Source organism: Boleophthalmus pectinirostris, unplaced genomic scaffold (assembly GCF_026225935.1).
Source record: "Boleophthalmus pectinirostris isolate CB_2022bp ecotype Guang Dong unplaced genomic scaffold, ASM2622593v1 HiC_scaffold_18, whole genome shotgun sequence".
Classification (NCBI taxonomy): domain Eukaryota; kingdom Metazoa; phylum Chordata; class Actinopteri; order Gobiiformes; family Gobiidae; genus Boleophthalmus; species Boleophthalmus pectinirostris.
The window spans coordinates 17,941,193-17,956,934 of record NW_026571133.1 but is presented as its reverse complement, the minus strand read 5'-3'; the positions used below and the strand labels follow the sequence as shown (position 1 = coordinate 17,956,934).

The 15,742-nt window shown below is 37.4% G+C and overlaps 1 protein-coding gene across 2 annotated transcripts; it reads right to left on the bottom strand.

Annotated features, from left to right (window-relative positions):
- Nucleotides 1-8,584: 8,584 nt before the first annotated feature.
- tspan11 (tetraspanin 11) lies at nucleotides 8,585-13,690 on the bottom strand. Of its 2 annotated transcripts, none has more exons than XM_020926744.2 (8): nucleotides 13,487-13,690; nucleotides 12,838-12,945; nucleotides 12,023-12,214; nucleotides 11,083-11,157; nucleotides 10,895-10,999; nucleotides 10,634-10,792; nucleotides 10,441-10,527; nucleotides 8,585-8,814 (listed from the first exon to the last, which is right to left on the bottom strand). In XM_020926744.2, the coding sequence occupies exons 2-8, from the start codon at nucleotides 12,922-12,924 to the stop codon at nucleotides 8,755-8,757; spliced, it is 765 nt and encodes a 254-aa protein (XP_020782403.1). In that variant the 5' UTR covers nucleotides 12,925-12,945; nucleotides 13,487-13,690; the 3' UTR covers nucleotides 8,585-8,754. The 2 variants fall into 2 exon arrangements, with proteins under 2 accessions (XP_020782403.1, XP_055009814.1); XM_055153839.1 differs by lacking the exon at nucleotides 13,487-13,690 and adding an exon at nucleotides 13,368-13,471.
- Nucleotides 13,691-15,742: the final 2,052 nt, after the last annotated feature.

Genomic DNA, 15,742 nt, shown 5'->3' with positions numbered 1-15,742 from the left:
CTTGTTCAACTGCTCCCCTGCTGAATTAGTAGAAGCTTGGCAGGGCTGGAGGAAACTGAGAAGTATGGATGAAGAGAGAGACGGGAGAGAGAGAAAGAAGAAAGAGGAAAGGGGAAAAAGAGAGAGGGGAGACGCAGAGAGAAAGAGAGAGGGCGAACAGACAAAAGCAGAGAAGAGAGAGGGAAAGGAAGGCCAATGTCCGTATTTTTCAGTTGTAAAGGAGGGCAGTGCAAGGGGGGTCTCCAGTGGGAAAGTATCAACTGTTACATGGAGAAGAGTTGAGCATGCCATCACTAACAATAAAAAGAAGATGGCTGTCTGGGTACACAGAATACACAACACAATCCTTAACAAAGAAGAATAGATGGGGGGACTGGGGAACAGAGAGAGAGAGAAAAATGAAGAGAGCAAGAAAGGAGGAGAGGGAAAGAGAAGAGGGAGAGGAAAGCCAGACAGACAAAAGCAGACAAAGACAAGGGTGAGGATTAAACAGTGTTTCAATTAGAAATGAGTGAGACAAGTGTAGGAAAAGGCTAAATGAAAAGTACTGATGAGTGGCTCAGATAAACTACCACACGCACACGAGCCAATGGGTAGAGATGCAAGGAAGATACCAGGAAGCGAGAGATTAGCAAAAACAAAGAACAAGCAATAATGAGCAAATGGGCACTGGCTACAAAGAAATTCATTAAAGACTTAGAGAGGAAACAATAGAGAATAGACAAAAGTGAAATCAAATGTCCGAGTGTAGCCTGCATGCATGTGGCACAACTCGATAAGACATGTCGTTGCCACCTTGTACGCCTGGCACCCAAGTCACCCTGTCTTCCTCCACCCCCTCCCCTCTCCAACCATCTGTGCCACGCAATTACACTGAGCTGTCCATCAGAATGCCACAAACAGAACACAACAGCAGTCATGTGACACCCGCTGAATGTAAAGCTATTGATGACAGTGAGGGGCCCGGTGACATCACCAGCCCACGAGGATGAGGTGCCAACAGTGAGGTCTGACAGAGGAGCGGGTGACTCATGTGAGCTGGGAGTACAAACATGCTCGCTACGTAATGTGTGGGAATGGGCTCAAATATGGTTTCTCCATTCAAGGGACATGTCAGCTTTCTTAAAGAGATGACAATCGTAACTGATCTTTTCCTGATTAAGTAATAGTTAAGGATATATATTTGTCTTAATATTAAGGGTGCATTGTGTAACTTTTCTGATGCTTTTCTCCATCGAGATGTTAATGCTTTATCTGGAATTCTCCACAGTATGACATTAAACAGCTCTACCTTACATTTGTTCAAGAACAGGTGGTTTTATAGCTCAATAGTTTCTATAAAAACAGGCATTCTGACTGTGAGCGGGGTTGCCTCTCCACAGATCTGACCTGTAACTTGGTCTGGTTTGGTCTCCATGAAGATAGAAAGGTTTAATACCATACCATTCCAGACAAAGAAATAACATCTTCGCCATGGAGAAAAAAAAAAAAATTGAAGGACCCTCCACCAGAAACACAGTGCAATTTTTAGTGCTCTTGATAGGAGGTCAGGTTTAGTTAAAGAACCCAGGTGGTTAATAAAATAGATATCCATAATGTTTCTGAAAGTTTCTAGAGACACGATGTGAAAAGAATCTAATTTAAAACCAATGCACTGTAATGGTGTTTTTAAACAGATAAACACAATATTTGTGTACTTGCACAAAAGTATATTTATTTAATCTAAATGCTAATGTATTAGCAGTGGTAAGGTATTAGTTATTGGGTTTTTGGATTTATGATGAGAGCACTTTGATTAGATTCATACAGGTTTCATTCAACTAACCAATCTAAGCCAAGATACATTTATAGCGTTTTAGTGCTAGAAAAAAAGAAAGAAAAGAAAAAAATCTAAGTACCAATTCAGATCATAAAACTTTTGCGAACAAAGCAGTAACGTCCAGTACAAGCTGTATGTAGAGTCCTGTTCTTTTTTAGCCTGGGCCACAATCCCAAATGCTTGTACCGTCTTTGATGAAGTGTGCTGTCATGATGTCAGCCTGCACTGGTCTGCGGCTCACCTGGGACCTACCTCACTCCTAACAACTGCCGCCGAGAGGAACAAACACAAAGAGGCAAGAAAAATTAGGCTCTAGCGTGCCTTCTTCACCTGCTGCTTTTCCTATGTGTATCACCGCTATAACCTCAAACTAAATTTAAATCCAACCTTTAAAACCTCTTATATTCTCTAATTCTTATCGCACACTTTTCCTCTTTATCTTCCACTCCTTCCCCCTTCTGCTTACTGGCTGTCAGCAGGTTAAAAAATGGCTCGGCACAAGCCAGGGAGAAACAATTACTCATAGTGCAAGCTGTATAGACATTAGAAGCACTGTGCTCCTCTGCGATCTCAGGGCCATGTGTTTCTAATTAAATGGTGCGCTGGAGGAATTATCAAAGCTTAGGATTGCATAATGAACACTGGCACAAATCGGTGACACTGTCAGTCTCAAGGGTTTTCTGTGGTTGTACCAAATTAAAATCAATAAAAAAACACAATATTTTTGCACAAATGCTTAGCTTAAAACAAATGGAAAATGGTGGTGAAATATTGGGCCATATGAGAAGAATATAATTTATCTAACCACTTTGGGCAGCATGTTTTAAGCAGTAATGGAACAAACAAAATTTGTACAAAGACTGGTTTGTGATTTTGAGCCTCTGTGGCTGGATGCACTACCAGTGTGGTCTAAAATCCTCAAAATGAAGAGACACAACACAAACAGTAACATCATTCTGCCCCTATTCCAAGCTATCTACATATACAACAAATATAATTGCAAATATTTGACTCGTGGTGACAAATTATATACCATTTCCATTCATAAGTACAAGGCATGTTCACATTTCTGTGCCTCCCTTAACACCTCCCCTGTTCTTGTATGATCACACTACACCATTTGGCCAGAGAAGGATGGACATGGTGTATTTCTCTCACCAAATGGAGGAGGCATGTCGCTCCTTATACACAGATAGACACACGCGTTGGCCCGCTTTTGTTAAACATCACACATGAAACTGCTAACACACATGCTTAAATCCTGGTCTCCATGGTGATGGCTATAATGCCCATGTTGAACTTGCCCCCTGCATCTGTTTCTGTGTTTGTAGCCTGGGTAATTACTTATTCATCATAACCACTTGACTATTTTATTTTCCCCACATAGCATTCTCTGGGCACCACAAATGAGCATAATAAATATTGTGGCTACACTTAGGAAAAAAGGCCTTGTTAAAATTGCAGCTTGTATATTACTGTGGATTGCTGGATATGATTGGAATTGTTCCCCTGATTCAGGCTCCATCATTACAGGCGTAAACAGACAGTCCAGGGTTTACACCAGAAGGGTGGAATGATAGACAAACTGTGCATGTGTTTGGTGAAATGAGCTTTTAGATCAACGAGGCCATCTGGTGGAGAAAAATAGAAGTTGTGAAGTGCTGTTGGTCAGAGTTGGTTTTATAGTTTTTAGTAATTGTATCGTTTCATTTAGGAAAATCAAAGACCTACTGTTGGTCAGTGGGTGCAACAAATGACATCTGCCCTCCCATTGGAGAAGATATGTACAAAGAGCAAACTAGAATGATTAAAAGTGTGTTTAAGCATTTTATTTTGTATGTTTTTTGGTGAAGAATTCAGTTGTGTTCAATACAGTTTGGGGGGAGGGGGAAAAAAATGCATCGTTTCAGTCACTGGGGCATCAAAAACCCATCAAATGTATGGTAATGATAAATAGAGAAATTTCTGAATGTTGTAGATAATACAAAGAGATAATATAAGTAGCCATATTACTGCTGGTGATTTAAAGATAAATGTTATCCAGTAAAATAATTGTTAAAATTTGCTCTAACTCACTCTAAATCAACATGCTTGTCTGATTGATAGAAGAAGCCATTTTTATCTTTTTTTTTTTTTTTAAGTCTGTGTACACAGAGATCAGTTAGATTCTTATGGGGCACATAGCTCTTCCAAACAAACATGAACGGGGAAGGGCACCCACATGCATGTATACAAGGAAGACGCCAGGAGTAATGTGAGGCATGTGTGTTGCAGACAGTGTGAACTCAGATCTGGAGAAGGAAAAGAGGTGTCTTGTGGTATTTAAAAAGTCATCCAAAGTTTCTCAAAGCGTATGGCTGGCCTTGAACTGCAGTCAAAGCATTTTTCAAATATCAGAAACATCTTCACAACTTGTTTCAAGTGTCTGAACAACAAGCCACACATGCTAAATGTTTAAAGTGCAACCAATGACTCACTGTTTTATTTTAGTTAAATGCCACAACATAATTTGATCAATGACAATAATATTTGGCAGAATAATCAAAAGGAGAGAAGGAAATGCATAGAATCATAGTAGAAAACAAAATGAATGACAGTGTGTTTATATCTAAAACTATTAATCTATTAATCTGTTACAAATATTAAACCAGAGGAAAGACACAAGACTTGACAAATTAGGGTGCAGATTCCAATGAAAACATCATTGCTATGATTTATATGTAACTCAATTACACATTAAAAGTGAAGAAGTGTTAAAAACCACAGTTTTGGTGGTGTTTTCTGGGTATCCTCCTGAATATAACAAGAGCACATTCTGTAAAGTAGTAGTGAAACTGATGAGCCTTGTAAGAAGCCTGCATTGACCATTCAGTCTTGTAGGATTGATTGATGAAACATTATTTTACTGCCTTGTATGCATGTGTTTGTGTGTGTGTGCCTTTACTGTTTGTATTAACTCAAGGACATAATGCATTTTAAGTCTCATGTTTTAGTGGCTATTTCCTGAAGGGCAAACATTGGCTTATTTACTGAATACAAATTCTTTACAAGCCGATTCTCTTTGTCTACATGAAGTCAATATTATGAACACGTCAAGGTCAGACTTGTGCTCCTCCCCATGTCATCAATCCAAGAGGGAGACACAAAACTTCCTTTAGAGCTATTTATTTCTTCCTCCACACCCACCTAATACATAAAGAGTCATGGCAAATGTATTGTCTTTTTCACTTTCTACTTATCTTTTAGGGCAAAACACCAATTTGACAGAATAATCTAGACTTTGGACAATAGTTGTGGCCTTGCATGCTTCCTGAGGTGGTAGTGTTATGAAATGAGAAAATACAACATATCTTTGAAAGAAATAAATTGTCTTTGCCAGTTAAATTTATGTTCTTAAGACCTTGAATAATCCAAGATAAATGCATAACAACTAATGAGTTTAGTCATTTTTAGATTTGCAACTTAGCCTGACAATTTTTTCAAATAAATAAAATAATTATTACAAAATCTGATTCTGTGTGAGCAACTGCAGAACAAAGACAGAGATCCGCTAAATAGACTTAACATTGCACTCAAGACTGGTTTCAAAATAAATATTTCAAGAATAATAAATATGGCCGTTTAATCAAGATTTTAGAAACAAAACAAACAATTCTGAGCTTGTAAAAGATTAAAGACTCCTACTTTAAACATAACCCCAAGTGGCCTGGACTATATAAATTACAGTTTAATGACACAATCCATGAATGTCTATTGGTAACAAAGACCCATGCACTCCTCATATTCCCAAAGCCACAAATTCCATCGTCTTGGCAACCTTCACCACATTTAAGCAACATAACATACATCACCAAAAAAGTAACCCATTTCTCTGCCCCCCAACACTCACTCTGAGAAACACTCAACTCTGACCACACTGTAAGCAAATGTAATGACCCACAAAATATAACACATCTTTCAGTGACAATTAAACAAATACAGGTAAAGTAACAGACAAAGCTTTGTTGTACAGGTGATAAAATATGTCAGTAAATGGTCCTGGTAAATGCTTACATTTTTAGATAGCGATTTTTCACCTTCAAGGCACTCAAAGCTCTTTACATCAAGGAATCACTCACCCATTCACACACACATTCATACACCAGTGCACGCAGACACCATCAGTACATAACAGTATATCATTAACTTTATAGAGCCGTTTTGCCTCCAATACCTATGTTTGGGGTACAATAAATCACATTGGGATTCTGGTTCCCACCATCACACCATATGTTAAAGATCCATCAATACACTCATCAATTTCAGTCTCGTCATCATTACAGAGCAGACGGATTTTCACTTGGAATTCTACGGACACTTCCATTTACACTCACCCGCCCACGTCTACAGTACATATAAACTGAGCTGAAAGCTTGAGGATTATTTCATTTAAAAAATCTATTAAAGCAAAGCACTTTTCTAGTTATTTTGTGATGACAATTCTGTGCATATTACATTAGTGAACTGGGGACAGAAGTGTTATAGTTGTACCTATGGCATCTCTAATCAGTAGTAGCAATAGTACAAATAACAAAATAACACTACTACAAGAATATAAAGTAAGCTGGAGTATATGTCCTTAATGTGGGAAATTAAATGTCATGCAGTACATAAGCCTGTCTTGATAATTATTATTTGGACTTATCATTCAATACATGATTAGTGGAACAATAATTTTGGGGTTCAGTATTTATTGTGTGTACTTTTTCTTCGGACTAATAGGGAACATTTTGTAATTTTTCTCTTTTACAATAAGATTTGAGGTATAGAGGGATGAATAAATAATGTCTATGACCCAATTTAGATACAAACTGACCATTACAGTGCTTCAAGCTGCTATTTATTGAAGTTTGTGTTTTTTAACTGTATCGTACATTTAAGATAATCCTGCTTTAGGGTTATTGTGTTAAATTATTGTTTATCATCCTACTACACCCTGAAGGAAATACTCCTCTGCTACTAAAATAGACTAAAATAGACTTTGAACAGACATGGATACTGTTTTTAAACATTTTGACAGGACTGGACTTGACTGATGTTTGCATACCTAGTGTTTTTAGTGTAGTTTTGTGTATGTGTGTGTGTGTGTTATTGTGTTTTTTTGTGTGTTATTGTGTGAGGCCTAATGCTGCACTTTAGAGTGAAATCACAGACAATTTTTATAGGTATATTAAAACACCATTATGTCTGAAAATATATAAACTATAAAGTAACATCATAATACAACATAAGGGTGTAATGAAGTACACTGCATTAAAAGTTACAAAGATATGGGCAGGGTAGTTGAACAACTTACAAAGATGTTGAAAAGGTGCTTTGTGCTGCTATTGTGTGATACATCTGCACTGCACCTGGTTGAACTAAAGCTTTTTCACACTGTTTGCTTTTAAGCACATCTGAGACTGAATGTGGTAGTATTAAATATTTTCTTTCTTCATCCCTTCAATAAAATATGCACTATCGCCACAGGGCTTCAGGTGAGTCTGCTATTGTGCTGTCAAACTAATACAGACCTGATGAAAGATGTTACTAACCAGACTTCAGCCACTATTCTCTGTACACTAAAGCTTATTCCCCCACACACTGTCAAAGGTGCCATACTATTGAGCAGCAAAATAGTACTATTGGAGTACAGGTGTGAAAGGTCAAAATGTTTCATTCATATATGGACAGTAAATGTGTCTACACAAAGCCCTAGTACACACATGGAAGAGATGCCCAGCTGTTCTTCATTCTCTCAGAGGGGTCTCTCCTGGTCAGCCGAGTAAACCACATGCTAATGTACCCCAAAGTTCACTGCATTTGTTCTATATGTATATAGTGGTTACATAGACATCTGCAGGAAATGAAAGCTATGAAGACAAAGCGACTGTTGTTATGCTACGTACACACTGAGCCCAAAAAAATTTAACATCCAAGGCCCTTTTCTTCTGCGAGTGACAATGATAAATGGCTCTGAAACACCACAAGTGCTCTTTAAGTAATGTAGGCAACAAGAGATGTTAGAAATAGTATATACATGTAGCAGAACAATACAGCATCAAGTACCAATGCACATGTAAAAGATCAGTGGTATTCTACTTAAATCATGTTAAACTTTAGAGTTATGTGAAGCTTCAGGCAAAACACTCCAATTGCGCACCATTAAATTGTAATAAAGTCAATCTATATTGTCTACATGCAGTAATAATGTTACATTATTTATGCAGCAGTATAGAAATAAAGTTTAATGAGACTTTAATTATTATTATTATTATTATATATATTTTTTTAATTAGGATCTAATTCCCCCCCACCCCCGGTGGAAAGCAAAGCTTTGTTTTCGAAAAGTAATTCTCTGTCTCCCTCTAGTGGCTATATTGTGTGCACTATCTTTACCGTGTGCCATGAAAATAGTTAAAACTCATGGGGAATCATTGGTTATGTGTATTCCAAATTTATCAGAGATAAAGGATAATTAGTTAAATGTACCAATAGCTTACTTATAGCAAATAATACAATAAACATTTAAAATACGGATACTGACCATATCTGAAGTTGTCAAAATAAATGTGCCAAAGCAATAAAACAATTTAACTGAACTACCAATATGAAATATATCATTTAATGAGATACTAATTAAACTTATACAAGTAATTTAACTGTGAACTCTAATATTGCAATACAGGCACATATGGTAATGTACAGAGTATATTTAACTTACTTAAATTTTTTTCTCTTATATGAACCAACATTTTAAGGCCATTCATCTTTCTGCTTTAAACCATGCAAAACATAGGCAGCATACAACCCCTTGGGACATAAAATATGTGCAAAATGTCCATGGTAAATATTTAAAATCTTAAAGTTCAGTTATCAGTGTGTTAGTGCTTTCTTTGAATGAACTGTCCTTAATGTCAGTAAGGGTCCATCTTGATCCTTTTGTACAGGCAGCAGGTCAGCACCATCCCACAAATCTGAAAACAGGAAGTAGTAAGTCAAAGAGAGCTACTGGGTCACCACCACATCCGCCTGACTGCACAGAGCAAAGCTAAGCAATGGAGATTCATAACTGGTGTAGTGCCTGTTTATGGCAAGCATCTATAAGCTTAAAAAGAACTTTAAAAGCTCAGCCAAGTGTGCAAAGGGTAGAGTATGAGCTGAAAACTGAATATTCTTAACAAATGACATGTAAACACACGTTTAATATGTAAAAAAAACAAAACAAAAAAACAAATATAATATAATATATGATTTATTGAGGCCTTTTATAAATAAAAGGTCAGTCTAAGAATAAGCTGCAGATATTGAACCAAGTCATTGGGCCTGCCATTGCTGATGGATAAACATGCAAGAGCCCAGATTCAATCTTTAGTCCATAAAAGCCCTCTGAAAACAGGTGATTGAGTGAGCCCGAGCTGAGTATTGACTTATCACTGTTTTCCTGAGGCAGCCTTCAGACCTCTTTGCTCCCTCCCACACCACCCAAGATGACATGTATTCCTTAGTGGGAGCTGTTTATGGCTATTCTGAGTAGCAATAAAAGTATTGTGTTACAAGATTATGAATAATTTTAAAACCAAAAATAGACTATTTTGGTCAAATACCAACAAGAAATATGTGTAGGTTTAGTCAAAAACACACACTATTTGGTCAACAGTCAACTGGTACTTTTATACCATTTATTTCTTAGATGGTATAAAAGTATAAAAACTACTACTACTATCAATCTGGACTATTAAGGATGCAATAGGTGAATTAATGAAGCCATTCCAAGCTTAGACACGTCTCAAAACATGCACTGACAACTGGTGCATGGAGCCAAAGCCGTCAGGTGCACACTAAACAATCAACACATACATGCAAATAATTTCAGTTCCATATACCCTCAGATCTTGTTAGTTGAGCTGATTAAACCCCACAGAAGCTTTAGAACTAATCACAATGTATTGAAGTCTTCCTCTTCTTCTTTATAGAGCAGATAGATAAAACAGGCTGTCAACATTGCCCCTGCCAACTACAGCAACAGCACACACACCCATGTAAGGACACACAAGGCAATGCACCATGAAGTTAGACTGAAATATGAGACAACACAACTACTAAACAATGACAAAACAAGTCTATTGTTAATACACATAGAATCACATTCAAGAAAAGAATTGTGTATATGTACTGTATATGACCCAAACTGGCAATTGGTAAGCTCCACACAGGTAGTTTCAATTGACGATACATAACTTTTCCCCCTTTAATTCATTATATATATATATATATATATATATATATATATATATATATATATATATATATATATATATATATATATATATATATATATATATATATATATATATATATATATATATATATATATATATATACACACACACACATATATATATATATATATTTTTTTTTTATCATAGAGAGCGATATAGATAATAAAAATATTTTTTAAATTTTAATATTACTAATGAGACTATTTGAAACGTTAAAATGACTGACAATATGTTCAATATTCTACTATTGCATTTATTTAAAAAAAAATAACAATTATGATACACATTTTATATATTTACCACTTCTAACTCATGACCTACCTGCAGACAAGCCACTCCAATCCCCACAGCTCCAATGACCAACAAATGATCTGCAAGAAACTTCTCCAGCTTTGTTATACACCCTCCCTGCAATGGGATCAAAGTTTAGGAATAATGACACCAATGAGTCAGTTACTAGACTTATTACTTCAGTCATATAGTAATAGTAATAATAGGGATGTCTACTATGCACCTCCACTTTGTAGATGTTGGACGGGTGATCTCTTTTTCCACAGAAAGGAGTCATAGTCTTACAGCAGCTATCAGGCACCACTCTGCCTTCTGACTCTTTCGACAGTATGTAGGCACTTACGGTCCAGTCACGAGAGTTGTTACTTCCACAACATTTGAACTGCAATATTTTAAAATAAAGTTGCAAAACAGTGGGCAGTTACAGTAAAGCATGCACATTTAACTAAATTATGTGAAAATATGTGTCATAATTGGCCCTTACATCCTGTTGCAATCTATCCACAGCTAATGTGATGGCATCCTTTTCTGGTTGAGCATAGTTTTCAGTCATAGTATGACTAAGATGCTGTTTTAACTCTTCACTTAACTAAAATTTAAAAGTGAAAATTTTACAGTGTTAAAATAAATATTTTGACAAACACAAAATACACAATTTGCCAGGAAATTTACCCTTTGGTAGTAGACATAAGCCAATACGCCAGCCACAAGTTCAATTAGGAATATCAGCAGAAGTAGGAAGAAATACTGTTAAAAGAATAAAAATAAAAGATGCAAAATTACAGCACTGTTTTTATAATTAGGTTATTTTTTAATGAATTGTTTTTAATTCATGTTTATACAATGTTTAAATGGATGTCACAGCAGGCAGATTTGCTATGTGCAACCATCCTCATGTATCAAAGAAGAGAAAAAACTGCCTACACAGAATTCTAAGTTTACTGCTTCTGCATGTTAAACCCACAGTTGACATCTCATTATTTCTCTGTTCAGTGAACTATAAAAACAACACAGTAATGTTTGATATTCAAACAAAAACTGTGTTGAGCCACCTTCTCACTACAGCAGCACCTATGCTTTCTATGACTATATCCATCAACAGGGGGCGGATAGAGCTAGAAATAGACCAGCAGCAGCACAGGCTGCCTCTCTCCCACAGGCCTCTGTCTCAGTAAAATAATGAGGACAGTGAGGGACCTGTCAGGGCCATTTATCAGGATCCAGCAATGAACCATAGAGTAGAAAAATATTGATGAGATCCATGTTTTGTTGTTGAGAGAAAGAGAGAAAATGAAAGAGAGCGAGAGAAAGAGAGAGGGAGAGAGAGCAAGAGAGAGGGAGAGAAACAAAGAGAGACAAGAGAGTGAAACCTTTGGAAAACATCTGCCTTTTAGTTCAACAGGATCAATAGCTTACAATTTCTGCTGCAGTGGTGTTCATGGCTTTTGCTAGTGCAACAACATTGTGTCTCTTCAAACATCAGAGTCAGGGTCAAACATTTATTGCAAAAGCACACTTAACAGTCTGTCTCACATGGATTTGTACTAATAAATAATTTATTCACACATAAATTAAGAGCTATTTAATTAGAAAACCTCAGCTTTTTTCTTACTGTAGAGAGGCAGCTCTTCTGTTCGCGGATCACAGCACAACAGCCCAAGAACCCAGTGAGCACCACCAAACTGCCTGCCAGGATCAGGATATAAGCTGACACTGCAAACGTACTGGATGCCAGCAGACTCAAGTAGTCACTCTTCTCGATCAGAGTCCAAACTCCCACACCCAGAACTGCAGCTCCCCCCAACTGAAAGATACATTTAGTTACACAGTTTTAATACAGCCAGGGTATAACAGTGCTATTACACCAATATGAAGCCCATTCATTCAGGGGGCAGACAAAGGAAGAGGAAAAGCAGTAAAAGCAGTAAAAGCAGAGGTCAAGTCAGGGCACTTTGTTCAAACAAAACTGGACAACATCCCTGGGTGTTGTCCAAATCTTTTCCTTTATCACTTTCACAGATGGGTAGATTAAAAAAAATGCCTTAAAGTTCATCCTTCATGCTTAAAAATAAGAACAAGAAGGGATGTGTTTGTATATCTGGAAAATCAGATAAAAAAAACTTTTGTATTGAGTCAAATTCATAACATGAAAAAGTGTGGCTGTTATGGATACATTTTTGTAAGAATCAAAAACTGCTGCATCATGAAGAGCAGAAAATTGGAAAGATACACTTTTTTTTCCACACGAACAAGCCTTAAATAATCCATGACTCACAGTGTGCCAACTCTTAACAGCTCAGGCTTTTCATAAATTTGCTCTACCTTTTAGTGATTCTCAATAACCCTTGCTATTTTGTGTCTTTAGGAGAAAAAAATAAAGCAATACTGCAAAGCAAGACACTAGAATATTCTGTATTCATTACTTACCCAGAAAAGAAAGTTGAAGACAAAAAGCAAGTACTTGAGACACACAGTGAGCCAGTCCTCCTGATCATCTTTGTAAACCGCAGACATGTTGATTTATTCAATATAGCTCTGAAATAGCAAATGTGCCGAGGCACGTTATTATTATCTTTCACAACCTTAACATAGACATTTGAAGGCTACAGAGGGATCCTGTGTCATTTAGTTGAGCAGTTGCATGAACTAAAATCTATACTGATGAAAATGCAATCTGCCATAAAGCAAAATCCACATATGCATATTATAGCATATCAGCACCGTATCAGCAAGTCTATTAGTTAGTGGAGTGTAACAGACTACAGGAGTAGCAGTGTTGTATAGGGGCTAAATTATCGCTAAAATGTAGCCTACTCCGTCCATCGCATCAGGTTACTTGCTTGATTAAGCTACATGCTTCGATGGAAAAGAAATATGCCATCTATAGCCTACAAAACTCAAGTTGTTTTGAGCAGGTGTTGATAGGCTACTGAACGAACTATCCAGATGAAACATACCCACATCTGCACGGCAGCTGTCTCTAAAGTTTCCGCAGCTGTACCTTGTTCACAATTTCTGACTTTTCAAATAGAAGAAAAAAGTGTTACTGGTTATATTCATCAAATAGACAACATACCAAAGTCGATGTGTCCGGTCAAGCTATCCCGATTAGCTGTGGTCCAGCTGCAGGTTGGTGCGCACGATGCTTTCAGGAAAACTCGGAAATCTGAAACTCTTAACTTATAACAGAATTAACTGCTTGCTTTGATGTTTGATTTCTATCATAAACCAGGCCTATTTAAAAAAAAATGTGACAATATTTCATATTTTGTTTCTCAATTTTTGCCTTAACTTAAACATTAAATGTAAACTTTTGCGTCCGTGCCTTGCAAGAGGTCATGCGGTTGCAATCAGTGCAGTGAATACCACAGCGCCACACTTATCGCAGTCTTGGTTACTATGTAACCACATACCGCCCACAAAATCACCAGAAGACATTACTTTGACAGTGCACTTCAGTACGTTGCAGAATTAGAATTGAATACACCAAACTCAGCTTGTTTGCTGACTTTGAAGTTTTGAAGTATATGGCCCTATAGAAGCCTATGGCAAAACATTAGTCTCGTGGGCATTGACTGGGCTTCATGATTGCAACATTTTCTCGTGTTATGTAGCCTCTATTTCTTTACATTTATTCCAAAGCCCAAAGCAAAAGCCCTTATTGAAAAACATTGCTTCTCAAAGCACAGTGACATTTGCAGAAAGCGGAAGTGAAGATAGCAGCAATAATTGTTAACTTACCAGGAAGTTACTGAGCTCCGCGGCAGATGGGCGTGTCCTTAAATGCGAGTGGTGTTGAGAAAAGCCAGTTACATGCAGTTTACTTGACCCGAGTCTGAGATTTTGGTACTTTAACTTAAGGGGCGTGTATGAAATCGATGATAACACGACCAATCTCACTTTTATTTGATGATGTTTTAATGTGGGTTTTCTTTTCATGCAACTCATTTCATAAAATATTTGTTCTGAGCTAAATAGGCCTATAATCCCGCACACTGTATTAAAACAGGACTAAAGTTACAAACTGGCCAATAACAGAACTGAAATGATGTCTAGCTATGCAGCATTATGCCATCAATGCTCTCTCCTTTGTACCCCACCCCTCCTATTTGTGTCCCATTACTTCATTAATACTCACGAATGAAAAAAGTTATGTAAAAGGTGAAGAACAATGCCTAGTGTGTGTGTGTGTGTGGGGGGGTATCTTTATAACTCAGGCATGGGCACCAGAAGGACACGATGCGATACTGTACAGGCACATTTGCCTGGCCTGCATCAAAACTCCCTACAGCAACAGGTGTCCCGTGTTCAACAATAGCTTTTCTGTGAGACTCCAGGGCAAAGCGTACAGTATACTCACATTAATGAACTCACCCAGAGACCAGTCCACATCATGAACAAAAAAACACCACAAAGAGACAAAAGTTTTAGCCTGCTGTAAGATACTAGCATCTGTTTTACCACAGTTTTCCTCACCGTGAACATTATCAGATTAGAGTGTTGGGAAAAACAAACAGTTATGGTGTATATATAAATGGCATGAAGTTATTGGTGACATTCCACAGATTTAATTAATAATTGCATTTATATTGTGACTTTCAAGACACCCAAAGCGCTTTACAGTCCATTGTTCATTCACTCCACACTCAATACTGGTAAGGAACTACTGTAGCCACAGCTGCTCTGGATCAGTCTGACAGAAGCGAGGGTGCCAATCTGAGCCATCAGCCCCTCCGACCACCACCATCACTCACACACACACTCCACTTTTTTAATAGGCAATGTGGGTGAAGTGTCTTACCTAAGGACACAATAACAGTTTTTGCCACTGGCGCCCCACTGAGGCACCTGGAATTCCCAGTGGACTCCCATCCATGTACTGCCCAGGCCCAGGATTGCTTAGCTTCTGAGATCTGATGAGATCAGGCTTTGACAAGCTGGTACGGATTTCGCTGAGGTACTATTCCAAGATACTTCACCTTAGAAAGAAAAGGGCAGAGGTACGCAAGTGTGCAATATGTTTTCAGCAAGGTGATACACCAAATCATACTGACTGAAGACACTGGAAATAAACCTTGCATTAACAGAGAGTCTTTAACATCTGTTCTTGAGGATAGTACAATATAATTGAATAGGGGTAGATTCAAAGTCACCACCAATTGAATATTTTTTCTTACTTGACCATGCTTCCTTTCCTTTTAAATGAAAAGAGAGGAAAATGTATAAAATTGGGATCTCCATGGGAGATTTATGACAATGTGAAATTGAAGTCCAGAATAGAAAACTGTAAAGACAGTATTGTTACTAAGCTTAGCTGTGGAGTTTCCATGGA

Coding starts and splice junctions, on each gene's coding strand:
- tspan11 (XM_020926744.2), bottom strand. CDS start 12,924: ATGTCTGCGGTTTACAAAGATGATCAGGAGGACTGGCTCACTGTGTGT. Junction 12,215..12,837: donor TCTTCAACTTTCTTTTCTGG/GTAAGTAATGAA, acceptor TGTATCTTTCAG/TTGGGGGGAGCTGCAGTTCT. Junction 11,000..11,082: donor CTTATGTCTACTACCAAAGG/GTAAATTTCCTG, acceptor TTTAAATTTTAG/TTAAGTGAAGAGTTAAAACA.